This window comes from Heteronotia binoei, chromosome 1, assembly GCF_032191835.1.
Source record: "Heteronotia binoei isolate CCM8104 ecotype False Entrance Well chromosome 1, APGP_CSIRO_Hbin_v1, whole genome shotgun sequence".
Taxonomy (NCBI): domain Eukaryota; kingdom Metazoa; phylum Chordata; class Lepidosauria; order Squamata; family Gekkonidae; genus Heteronotia; species Heteronotia binoei.
This window is the reverse complement of record NC_083223.1, coordinates 20,262,267-20,275,691: the sequence shown is the minus strand read 5'-3', so window position 1 is coordinate 20,275,691 and position 13,425 is coordinate 20,262,267. Positions and strand designations below refer to the sequence as shown.

Here is a 13,425-nt window from a genome sequence, read left to right as displayed (position 1 = left end):
TTTCATAGAAAAAGAGGTGCTAGAGCTCATTAGCACAACTCATTTGCATATGTCACACACCCCTGACATCACTGGAAGGTGGACTAAATTATATCAGCTCAGCATCTACCTTAAAATGCTTCTGGAATTATAATTGTCATAATGAAACGTTTCTCCCATCATACTTTTTCAATTACTATGTGGCCACAGTGTCATGATGAAGATGTCCACCTGTCTGCTTTATATGTTTTGGTTATTTCCCCATTTTTGGTAGGGAAAAATATTAGAAAGTTTGTCAGATCTTAAGAGTCCAGCAAAATTTTCCCAGGGGGTTTGAAATATGGAGCCTAGAAGCAAGTATTGGAGGGAAAGAAAGAGCACAATAAAATCTAGAGGTTCCAGAGCTCCGCTCCTGTGAGCTCCTGCCCAAAATGAGGCCTGGATGGCATCAAAAGAGCTTAGATACTGGTCATGCATCCTTGTTCAGAGCTGGGATGCTCAAAATATTTTCCCCCATTATCTTTTTGGCCAGTTATTCAATTTGCCACATTAAGTGGAATTCAAAACCGTAATAAGAAGAGTTTCAGTACATGTATTAAGAGCAATGTCTTTTTATCGCTATGTTATTAACCATCTATACTTTGCATTCTTAACTTTTCATTTTTAATTCTCTTCCTTATTTTCCTTGATTTCAGGGACCACCAGGTCCAGCGGGCTATCCGGGGAACCCTGGCCTTCCTGTACGTATGGCATCCATTCAGAATTGATACACCATCAAGGTTTTGTTACCGATGTCTGCCAGCAGCTAATATGGCACCTGCTTTTTTCTGTCCCCTCTCCTAATTCAGGGAATCCCTGGAGGAGATGGGCCACCAGGACCTCCTGGTATCCCAGGATGCAATGGGACAAAGGTAAACACCCTTAGCAACCATTTTGGTGATGTTACTGCTTCAGTTTACATGACGGCGTACAAAAATGAAGTCATTTCTCTGTATTTCATTAGGGTGAAAGAGGTCCTTTGGGTCCACCAGGTTTACCTGGGCAACCTGGAAAACTAGTAAGCACTTTTAAAAAACATTTCAAGCGAAATTGGCATGAGATTATTTATTATTGATTTGTTTGGTTAGATTTTTATCCTACCCTCCCTTACACGCACCCCCTGTGTTATAAAAGGGGGGGGGGAACAAGTTAAGCAAATGTGATTGAACATTTGGTCTTTTACTGTAACTTCAAACATACACTTTTAGAAAAATCAGTGCTTAATATCTACATTTTCTCAGAAAACATTTCATTTCTTTTCTAGGGGCCTCCAGGAATTCCAGGAATAAAGGTAATTTTACAATTTTTTTTAAAAAAAACTTTATTTATTGTTTACATTATATTACTATGCAGATGACATAAGAACATCATAACATTAATAATCTATATTCAGGTCCTGACTGTTCAAAGCCAATCGCTACCAGTCATTCCATGTAGTGTGGGCCTTAGTACAGAATGACTGTAATGCCCATGTTCTTTAGATTTCAGCAGGCAGGTACAAGTTTGTGAAAAGAAAGCAGGTTTTATTTATTACAAGGTCAAACTAGCTCAAAGTTAACAACAAAAATCTACTTCTCAAGAGTGCACTTGTCCCTTTTGCTGGGGAGGCTCCTCACGTTCTCTCTCTCAGCAACCGTCCGTTCATCCAGCAGTCTCCCGCCCCCCCCTCTGTATTAACGGTTTATTGAATTAAAATCTATGGTGAACAGTAATACAAGTTATCTGCCACATAATTCTATCCATCTGCTACACCGTTCATCCGCAGTATACAATAGAAAACTTGCCCCAATTAATCCACATACAATTAATCCACTATATACTAACCAAGAGTCATTGCCTGTTCTGAATCTTATTATCTTATGTCACTTGTTTCCTCTAAACCATTCAGTTCCCCAATTTCATCTTATCCTAATCACCATGCTAACAATAATCATATCAACCTGTTTACTTTCTTGTCTTCTAGATTAAACTCCCTCCACTAACTATCTATTATCACGTTTCTTCCTAGATGACAAAAAAATAAATAAAGGCAAACCAAACGGTTGCCTCTCATTTTGGAGCCGAGAGAACTCAGCAGGAGAGGGAAGAGTGCCCTCCCTCATGTTAGAGAGGCTTTCCCAGCAGTCTGTTCAGTTGTCAGGCAGCGGTTCCCTCAGTGTCTCCACAGAAAACAAAACTAAGAACCTCCCCCCAACCTAGCCCATTTAGAAGTCATTTATCACCAACCTCTACCTCATTGAATAATCAGCTTCAGCTGGAACTGGTTTATCTGTGAGGTTTCACAGCATCACCGGCTGAAGCAAACCTAACTCTAGGCGAAGGGAATTAACTCTTTGCAGCTTGGTGCTCTCCTATGGAGATACACTAGTCAGAAGGAGTGAATCACCACTCTTGTCTCCTTGATGTACAGAGGTCTTTTCCACTACAGTGACTCATGATGTGCATTTTGAAACCTTTTATATGGGACAAAAATATTGTGTGTACTTGTTCAGTATTGTTTTTGGTAGTCCCAATGCACCTCGATCCCTTCCTTCACCGTGTATTCATACAAGCACTCCATATGAGGTCTTGTCACATCAACCCGGCAAGAGGAATCCTGTGGCTGAAAGAGGTCTCCACTCATGTGTCCCTCCTCCGTCACCTCCTATGAGTGCTTTGATGGGAGTATTATGCAGGAGTGGAATTCTAGCAGGTGCTCCTTTGCATATTAGGCCACACACCCCTGATATAGCCAGTCCTCCAAGAGCTTACAAGGCTTTTTTTTTATAAGCTCTTGGAGGATTGTCTACATCAGGGGTGTGTGGCCTAATATGCAAAGGAGCTCCTGCTAGAATTCCACCCCTGGTATTACGTAACATTAGGGAGGGAGGGGGAAGCAGATGCCACCCCACAACAGATAATCATGTATGTAATCTTTTTGATTTATTCCTTGTAGGGAGACCCAGGAGAAATTATTGGGCAACTACCTGGTGGTATATTGAAAGGCGAAAAAGGATTCCTTGGACAACCTGGATTACCGGTAAGACTTTCTCTAAACTTGGCAACATTCCTTGTTGTTAAAAGAGGTGGGATTGAAACAGGGTGGGAAAGACAGCAGGGCACCTAGATGGAGTCTGAAATGTATTTTTGTGCAGTTTGCATTTTTTAAAAAAAAAAACGGTACAGAGAAAGTCTTTCTACTCAGTGTGAGTGAGGTCAGTTCTGTGTACGATCAGTTTATGGGATGCCTTTGTTAAATTAGTGGAGTGCTCAGTTTGAATTATTCCACTGAGGAAGGCCTAGTGCTGAAACACATTTGATATTGGGTCTTACATTCAGAGACAATAGGTACTTTTAAACCTTGATTTACGTAAATGGACATTTGTCTTTCTATTGGGATTAAGTGTTTATATGCTGAACCACAGAATTGTTGTTTTAAATGATATTTTAGCACTCCTAGATGTATTATTGAATTATATACAATATTTTGTACATTCATACATGCATAGTTATTTTTTCTTTCTTTCTTTCTTTCTTTCTTTCTTTCTTTCTTTCTTTCTTTCTTTCTTTCTTTCTTTCTTTCTTTCTTTCTTTCTTTCTTTCTTTCTTTTTCTTTGTTACAACCTTTTTGGTTACCTGACTGGTTATAAGGCAGTGGTGTATATTTATCTGTGGGTGCCTCTAAGTGGGGCGTACAGTGGTCAAGCATCTTCTTGGCATGCTGAAGTGTCCCCAGTTCAACCCCTGGCATCTCTAGTTAAAAGGATCTGGTAGTAGGTGATATGAAAGACTGTTTTCTACTTGAGACCCTGGAAAACTGCTGCCAGTCAAGGTAGACAATACTGACCTTGACAGACCAGTGGTCTGACACAGTAGAAGGCAGCTTCATGTGTGCTTTTGATATTGGTGTGGAAAGAAACAGTGCATGGTCAGGGCTATTAATGGGCTACAGCAAGGGTAGCCAAACTTGCTTAACGTTAAGAGCCACATAGAATAAACATCAGATGTTTGAGAGCTGCAAGACATGAACATCAGATGTTTGAGAGCTGCAAGACTGGAAGGAAGGAAAGAAAGGGAGGGAGAGCGGGAAAGAGGGAGGAAGGAAGGAAGGAAGGAAGGAAGGAAGGAAGGAAGGAAGGAAGGAAGGAAGGAAGGAAGGAAGGAAGGAAGGAAGGAAGGAAGGAAGGAAGATGGGGAGAGGTGGAAAGAGCAACTTTAAATGGATTCTCCAAGCTGTCACCTGGCTTGGCTTGGAGAAGGGATTTAAAGAGATCAATGCCTTCTCCAAGCCAGATGATGCGGCAGTGGAGGCTTGGAGAGCCAAATAATATGTGTAAAAGAGCTACAAGTGGCTCCTGAGCCACTTTTTGGCCACCTCTGGGCTAGGGGCTAAGTCTAACTGCTACCCCAGATGACCCTAGTTTCTTCTGGGAATGGTTTTGCCCCTTCTCCATCAGTGAGACCTGTTTCAACTCATTCAAGATTGTCCCTTGTTTAGTTCTGCCTTCACTTCCTAAGTCAATGGATGAGATAATGCACTGCCTAATATAATTTCCATTTTAATTGCTTTTTCATAAATAGGGAGTAGCTGGACCCCCAGGAATTCCAGGCCCTGTCGGACCACCTGGACCCCAAGGAAGACCAGTAAGTCTCAGTATTCTTGTTTGCATTCAGTTAGCTATAATTCTTAATTCCAGTCCGTGTTTCTCTGCATTTGCCAAAGGATTCTGGGAGTTCAAGAGCAAAGAAAAAGAAGGGAGATGGCATGGATAGAAGAACAGGACAAAAGTCAATTAAGTCATAGACAGCATTGCAGAAAGTGAACAGGAAGCTGTTGCTTTGATTCTTCCAGAAATACAAGAGTTCAAAATTCAGTTTTATGGTGCTCTGCAAATTAACCCTAGAAGGGTTACTGATCCAAATAAACTTCACCCTGACTTTTGAATCCATACTAACTAGGTCAGAGTTGGCTCCTTTTCAGGGAGAGATAGTGGCTCAGTGGTAGAGCATCTGGTAAGCAGAAGGTCCCAGATTCAATCTCTGGCATCTCCAACTAAAAAGGGTCCAGGCAAATAGGCGTGAAAAACCTCAGCTTGAGACCCTGGAGAGCCGCTGCCAGTCTGAGTAGACAGCACTGACTCTGATGGACCAAGGGTCTGATTCAGCATAAGGCAGCTTCCTATGTTCTGGCAGTGCCGTGGTGTCCACAGCTGCACCCCACTTTATTTATTAAAATATTTATGCCCCATCTTTCCTTTGTGGCTCACAATGGCTCACAAATCCAAATTTAAAACATACAACGAACAATAAAACCTTTTAAAAAACCCATCTGCCTTTCATTTTCAGATGTACTGTCCAACCCAAACATTTAACCTGTACTCACAGCACCACCTAGTGTCATCCTGTGATGATGGGGGTGGGGGGGTGGCCTCAAATTGAGATGCAAGGGGAAAAGGAGCTGAAATCCTCCAACAGCCAAGTAGAAGAAGGAGGTGCTACTGCCACCCGCTGGAATGTTGCTCTTAATCAGTTCAGGTGCTTCTGGCTTCATGAGTCTTCCCTTTCAGCACCTTGGACAGCAGACCATGGGGAGTTGCAAGAAGGAAAGGAAGGGAATAGACAAGCAAGCCCTTCCTTACTTTGCTACAAGGGTGGAATTCTAGCAGGAGCTCCTTTGCATATTAGGCCACACACCCCTGATGTAGCCAATCCTCCAAGAGCTTACAAAAAAGAGCCTTGTGAGCTCTTGGAGGATTGGCTACATCGGGGGGGGCGGGGGGCGGCCTAATATGCAAAGAAGCTCCTGCTAGAATTCCACCCCTGCTTTGCTACATCTGGGCTGAGAGTTCCTGGGGTATATAATGAGCTCAAAAAGGATTTCCCTTTAAGTGACTCTCGTTCCAATTAAAAGCAAAGGAGTTTATTTGAATTTCCCACCACCACCACCACCCAAAAAGATAAAGAGCATGTGTGGGGCTGGAACAAGTAAAGATCTGATTTAAGAGCCAAAGAGCTCCAATACACAAAGGTATGGGCAAACTAGATACATTCCCTAGAATGTATGATGTGGATCTCTTTAAACTTCCCCTGTAACAAGAAGCTTGGCAGTGCTTCAGCACAGCTCTCTGCACCGTGAATGTTGTTGTTATTGATGCCTAGACTGTGTGGGCTGAGCTGTTGCGTGCTGGCATTTGGATCCTTTTGTGATACATTACAGGGGTTTGAATGGTGACCTGCTGACCTCTTGCAGCCCTGTAATACTGGCTACTGTGATCAGCAATAGGAAGCAAACTGTACCTAGGTTTAAATACACCCTAATTCTTAGTGGGCCCCAAGACTACAGCTGATTGCCAGAAGCTGGACAGTCTGTCTTTCATTTGTATATTTGTGCTCTACCGTTTGGCTCAGTGGGCCCTTGAAGTGGCTACATTCCCTATAAAGATAAGTGTCTGGTTTATATCAGTGCAGTGCAGTGCAGTGCTGGCTTATTTCTCAACATAGGGTAGCTTCAGTGCCTCCATAAAGAGAGGAGAAGAGAAAATAAAGCAATCAAGCAAAAACCTCCAAAGGAAGTTTAGAATACTAAGGGGCCAAAGGTTGTAGACAAAAGTACAAAAGTACACAGCAGTAGTTGTAGACAAAAGTATACATATTTATTACAAGAAAATATAAAAACCTTGCCAGGGCTCAAATGAAGCCTCATAAAATCATCAAAGTAACAAATGCATGTGAAAGATGCATAGATGACCTGATGCCTTTTGGCCTGCAGAGGCTTTCTTCAGAGGTCAAAATACAACAAAGTCCCAGTTACACTTATAAATCAATGAACAATTAATATAGGACCCAAAATGGAATGCTCCAGTAAGGAAATGAATGACACATTTTTTGGAAAGCCACAAATGCAACTGGCCTTATGTTAGCAGCAATGACATATACATCAAATACTATTGCAAATATGCAGGGGTGGAATTCTAGCAGGAGCTCCTTTGCATATTGGGCCACACACCCCTGATGTATCCAATCCTCCAAGAACTTACAAGGCTCTTTTTTCTAAGCTCTTGGAAGATTGGCTACATCAGGGGTGTGTGGCCTAATATGCAAAGGAGCTCCTGCTAGAATTTCACCCCTGCAAATATGTACCTTCCAGGTTAGGTGCTAAAAGTGAAATCCCCTTATGAGGGCCAGTATAACATCAGTATGTATCTTCTATGTGCATTTGTCACTTTGATGATTTTATGAGGCTTCATTTGGACCCCTATAAGGTTTTTATATATTTTTGTATAAACTGTACAAGGATTTTTTGATAGAAAAAAACCCAGCAGGAACTCATTTGCACACCCTGACACACCAGGTCACACCCTATGATGCAAAGCCAGCCAAAACTGCATTCCTGTGCATTCCTGGTAAAAAAAGCCCTGAATAAACTCATGTACTTTTGTCTATCTATTTGTTTTTAACCTCTGGCCCCTTAGCTGCAGTGCCTACCAACTTCTCCCATGTTCCCATAGAGATAGAAGAATTACAACTCAACCTACACATTAAAAATAGCCCGCCGAGCATCATATTGGTTAATAATCAATTTAAATGCAAACCTTGTCTGCCTAGTCTCTCCATTCCCAAAGGGCACGTTGCTCGTGTTCAGCCTTTCCTCCCATGGAACACCACCTCTCCCTCTGGAATCTGCCTTCCTATGCGTGTAATGAACTTGCAAACTGATGATACCTCCATCAAATTAAGCTTTATAGACTCTGTCCAGAAGTCGAGCTGCAATCAAACTCCGATCTGGTTGCTGTGCTTCTGCACACCTTCCCCCTCCCCTCATTCTGAAGAAGAAGAAGAAGACTGCAGATTTATACCCTGCCCTCCTCTCTGAATCAGAGACTCAGAGCGGCTTACAATCTCCTGTATCTTCTCTCCCCACAACAGACACCCTGTGAGATGGGTGAGGCTGAGAGGGCTCTCACAACAGCTGCCTTTTCAGGGACAACTCCTATGAGAGCTATGGCTGACCCAAGGCCATTCCAGCAGCTGCAAGTGGAGGAGTGGGGAATCAAACCCGGTTCTCCCAGATAAGAGTCCAATCACTTAACCACTACACCAAACTGGCTCTCTTGCACAGAGCTTGAGGCAAAAATCCTCTTCTGAGCAAGCTCCAGTTCACTGTGACCTCCGAATGCAAGTGCCTTCATTACTTGGAGTGTTTCCAGTTCCAATTTAGTGTCCTGATTTGTGTATAGGGTTTTTGGGGTTTTTTTTTAAAGCTCTCCACTCCATTTTGTAATTTATTTGCTTTGAAGATTCCCTGCCTTTCTACCCAAAGCAGCTTATGTTGTTCTGTCCTCCTCCATTTTTATCCTCACAATCACCCTGTGAGGTAGGTTAGGCTGAGAGCAGGGCTTTTGTAGCAGGAACTCCTTTGCAGGTTAGGCCACACACCCCTGATGTAGCCAATTCTCCTGGAGTTTACAGTAGGCCCTGTACTAAGAGCCCTGTAAGCTCTGGGAGGATTGGCTACATCAGGGGTGTGTGGCCTAATATGCAAAGGAGTTCCTACTAAAAAAAGCCCTGGCTAAGAGTATATGGCTGACCCAAAGTCACAGTGCTCTGGCAACATGTACATCTTCCTTTTGTTTTTTTATTTTGACATACTTCATTTATACCCTTCCTTCCTCCCCAATATTGACCCAAAGCAGCTGACATTCCATTCTCTCCGCCATTTTATCCTCGCAATCACCGTGTGGATTAGGCTGAGAGTGTGTGACTGACTGTAAGTGTTTATTTATTTAATGGCCATAGACCAGTTCATAGGAATCCAGATAATAACAAGTAAGAGGCAATACAATTATATTATAAAAGAAAAAGCCAACTAAAATTATACATAAAGATTTAAGATCCTGAACATCTAAGTTTAGTATAGCATACAAATAAAGTAAAAACCTATCTGCTTGAAGTTTAAGTGACAGAAGTGTTATTTTCCACAAGTGCTCTATCTAGAACAAGTGAGTAGTAAAAACATTTAGTGCACAGTGAATATAGAAAATAGTAAAGGTTGGTGTAAATAAATAAAAGCCCTGACGTGTCTGACTAGATGTTCGCTTGCTATAACTCCAAAGATTCACCATCCACTTTGGGTGAGGGAGATCTCCTGCTGCCTTCTCTCCTGCAGCCTTTTCCAGAGAGAACAACCTCCCTTTCCAGCCAAGCCTTTTTTATGCTTTCCTCCCAGGTTCCATCCCTCTGGGCTAGTTTTCCCTCCAAAACTCTGCTACCCAATCAGAGGGACTGAAGGGATCCTGGGAGATTTAGGCCCACTAGCAACTCCAACACAGGCTTCCCTAGAGCCTGTAGGCCACACTAGGCCTAGAATCGTGACAAGATTTATTAGAGAATATGCTCAAAATTCAGATTATTGTACTGTACTCATTTATAGTGTGGGTGCACCCACCAGGCTTTTCCTTCCAGAGTTTCCCTCCTTTGTTGAGGAGAATCAGTTGGCATGAGTTGAGTCTAAGCAGCCTCCAGCTTGGGTTGCTCAATCTGCAGCTGCTTTTGTTCTTGTTCCTGGGTGTATGAAAGTTCACTCCACTCACACAAATGGGGGGGGGGGGAAGTAGGTCACTGGGGACCATAAATTGTGGGCACTGTAAATGTAGGCCTGAAGCCACTCTCTCTGACTTTGACAGTGCAGCAAATTTAATTACAGCGATTGGGAATAAACAAGAAAGGTGGCGATTCAGTCTCTTTTCCCCAAAGATGTTTATTCTCTGAGCTGTCGCTTAGAAAGGAAGCAAAGCAATGAATGTTACGTGGCTGGCTTCAAGCCAGGTCAGCTCTCCAAGGATCTAGCTGACTCAGCCTTTTTGCATCATGAATGTTTGTCAGTTTCAATCTTGTGCAAACTCCGTTTGGAGCAGATCCAGTGGAAATCCAGCTCAAGTCAGGGCAATCTAAAGTGGACTGAAATTCCCATGAAGCTCTCATGGAGCCACTGGGCTAGCCACTTTTTCCCAAGACTCAAACGAACAAGATGAAGAACAGACATCTTATTATGCACATGAAATGCAAATGACAGCCTCATGTAGCCTCAAGTTGCCTTGGGACCATGTGGAGAAAAAAAGGGTGGGTGAGTGGCAGGGAACCCAATTTTGAATATGGAAACTAAGGTTGTGGTCAGACAAGCAGTTTGATCTGGTCATTACTGTGCCCTTCCAGATTTATTTTTTTTTCCATTTCAAATATTTTATTTCCAACATATAACAGAAAAATATAAAGACATACAAGTATGACACAAAATAGCTAAACAATAAATTGGAGAGCAAGAGTTCAAACCTGTTATTTACAATATATTACATCAATACTGTTTCTAACTGCTACTTGTTCCTAGGCCCAATTCACTTATTTCTGCTTCTTTCATTTTCTTACCTATTATACCATTTTCAACCAACCATATAAAGGTTGCCAAGTTTCTTTACAATCTCTAATATTCCCTTCTTTCAATTTCACTGAAAGGAATAACTCTGCTGTTTCAAGCAATTTTTGAACAAACTCTTCTCTCTTCGGTATCTGTGGTGATTTCTAATAAATTGCATAAACGATCCTCCTTGCCCTTCCAGATTTAAAATGCATGATCAGACAGTAACATCTGCCTCCTATTCCCCAGTCATTGGCACCCCATTCTGACCTGCCTTCGAATCAGAGTTATTAGGCACCAGGGAAAGTCCGGTCTTTACGGATTTTAACCCCTTTATCCCAAATTTCCAGATGTCTGAACTCATAAGTACATAAGAGAAGCCATGTTGGATCAGGTCAATGGCCCATCCAGTCCAACACTCTGTGTCACATAGTGGCCAAAAACACAGCTGGTGCCAGGAGGTTCATCAGTGGGACCAGGACACTAGAAGCCCTCCCATTGTTGCCCCCCCCCCCAAGCACTCCCTTGTTGTGAACTCAAGCTGGTTGGGAAGTGTGAACCTTCCTATCAATTTCTGCTCCTCCACTTTAAATCAGATTGCAATGGACAGTTAATCATCCCTGGGTCATCAGTCATTGCCTGTGTGTTTATTTTGTATAGACAGTTTGCAGGCATCTCTCTCTCTCTCATGGGAGTTACTTAAGACTGTGCTTTTCTTAAGAAAACCTCCAAAGCACAGTTTCAAGAACACTTCCCCCATGCTACACTACATATCCCAGCAGCCTCCTGCAGCAATCCCATCAACCACCAGCCATTGTCATCCTTCCAGGAGTCTGAAGTTCTGCTTCCAATACATGCTTACGCACATGCTCAGAAGACAAATGATTTTTAAAAGCTGCCTGACTGCCCACTCGGTGGTTGTCACACAGCAAAACTCTGATCAATCAACCACAGAGTGAATGCGCAGTGAAGTGAGTTAAGAGTGGGATGTCTGATCAAGAGCTAGTTTGGTGTAGTAGTTAAGTGCGCGGACTCTTATCTGGGAGAACCGGGTTTGATTCCCCACTCCTCCACTTGCACCTGCTGGAATGGCCTTGGGTCAGCCATAGCTCTCGTGCAGGAGTTGTCCTTGAAAGGGCAGCTGCTTCAAGAGCTCTCTCAGCCCCATCCACCTCACAGGGTGTCTGTGTGTGTGTGTGTGTGTGTGTGTGTGTGTGTGTGGGAAGGTAAAGGAGATTGTGATCACTCTGAGATTCAGAGTATAGGGTGGGATATAAATCCAATATCATCTTGTTCTTCAAAACTCTCTGTTACAAAAAAAACTTGGATTAATTAGAGGTGTGGCCAGACTGCTCTAAGCCTGTTGTCTGACCACAGCCAAAGTAGAGACTCGGGTATCATGGTTGGGGCTAGCCCCCAGCTTTGGTATTAGCATTTCAAAGGGGGAAATACTGGAGTTGTAAAAGACTCCCCTTTAAAATTCTATTGAGTAGAATGGGGGGCTAGTTTTGAGTAAAAAAACTGAGCAGAAGATGAAGCATCAAATCCCCTCTACATGCCCAGCAAGACTTCAAGGCAAACAGAGGATGTGTGGGCTTTCTGTTTGCATTCTGCAAAGAAAACAGATATATAATCTTTGTCTTTAAACCCTTAGCTCTAACCTGCCTATCACAGGGTTGTTGTGGGGAGAATGTGGTCTGTTGCTCTGAGCTGAAGAGGTGGGCTGGAATAAAAATGTAATGGAAATGAAGACTCTTTTTATTAAGTAGCTCTTTGTCAAAGAAGTGGCTAGTCTGAAAAGAATTAATAAACAGTAGAATTAACAAAATGTCCTCTTTTGCAGGGTCCTCCAGGGCCAACTGGTGTACAAGGGGAGAAGGTAAGGATAAACTCAATCAAGAATGCAAATATTTTGAAACACATTTTCCTAGGCACCCATTTCCTTAGGGAAATTATGGATCAATGGGAGAGCATCTGCTTGGCATGCAGAAGGTTCCAGATTCTATCCTTGGCATCTCAGAGGAGGACGACAAAGTCCTATGAAGAAAGGTTGAAGGAGCTGGGGGTGTTTAGCCTGGAGAGGAGGCAGCTGAGAGGTGATATGATCACCATCTTCAAGTACCTGAAGGGCTGTCATATAGAGGATGGTGTAGAATTGTTTTCTGTGGCCCCGGAAGGTAGGACCAGAACCAACGGGTTAAAATTAAATCAAAAGAGTTTCCAGTTCAACATTAGGAAGAACTTCCTGACCGTTAGAGCGGTTCCTCAATGGAACAGGCTTCCTCAGGAGGTGGTGGGCTCTCCTTCCTTGGAGGTTTTTAAACAGAGGCTAGATGACCATCTGACAGCAATGAAGATCCTGTGAATATAGGGGGAGGTTTTTATGAGTTTCCTGCATTGTGCAGGAGGTTGGACTAGATGACCCCGGAGGTCCCTTCCATCTCTATGATTCTATTATATGATTCTCCGGTTTAAAGAACCAGGTAAGGGGCCATGTGAGGGTCCTCAGCCTGAGACACTGGAGAGCTGCTGCCAGTTAGAGCAAGCAATATTGATCTGGATCAGGGCTTTTTTTGTAGCAGAAACTCTTTTGCCTATTAGGCCACACACCCTTGATGCAGCCAATCCTCCAAGAGCTTGCAAGGCTCTTAGTGCAGGGCCTACTGTAAGCTCCAGGAGGATTGGCTACATCAGGGATGTGTGGCCTAATATGCAAAGGAGTTCCTGCTACAAAAAAAGCCCTGATCTAGATATTGACAGAGCATGGTATAAGGCAGCTTCATGTAACGAGGAGCTGTGTATTTAGTTTAATTTATTGTACAGTCAAAGACCAGCATAGATAAAATACTACAAAGTTATTAATGGGGAAACCCCAGAATTAAAAATAGATGATAATATAACTTGTAGTGTGAGAATGCTTGAATTGTAACAGAAGTTTTAACTAATCTCACACCTGAACCAAAAGGTGCGCATGTAATGGTCACTATGATAATATATAACAAACCCACCTGAACCTA

At 42.8% G+C, this 13,425-nt stretch overlaps 1 protein-coding gene across 1 annotated transcript in view; it reads left to right on the top strand.

Annotated features, from left to right (window-relative positions):
- The window catches only part of COL4A1 (collagen type IV alpha 1 chain), a 237,364-nt gene that overhangs the window by 120,136 nt on the left and 103,803 nt on the right, over positions 1-13,425 (top strand). The window contains exons 5-11 of the mRNA XM_060259360.1: positions 675-719; positions 828-890; positions 983-1,036; positions 1,283-1,309; positions 2,954-3,037; positions 4,579-4,641; positions 12,252-12,287. Of these exons, the coding sequence (XP_060115343.1) occupies positions 675-719; positions 828-890; positions 983-1,036; positions 1,283-1,309; positions 2,954-3,037; positions 4,579-4,641; positions 12,252-12,287 (372 nt within the window). The remainder of the gene's footprint in view (positions 1-674; positions 720-827; positions 891-982; positions 1,037-1,282; positions 1,310-2,953; positions 3,038-4,578; positions 4,642-12,251; positions 12,288-13,425) is intronic.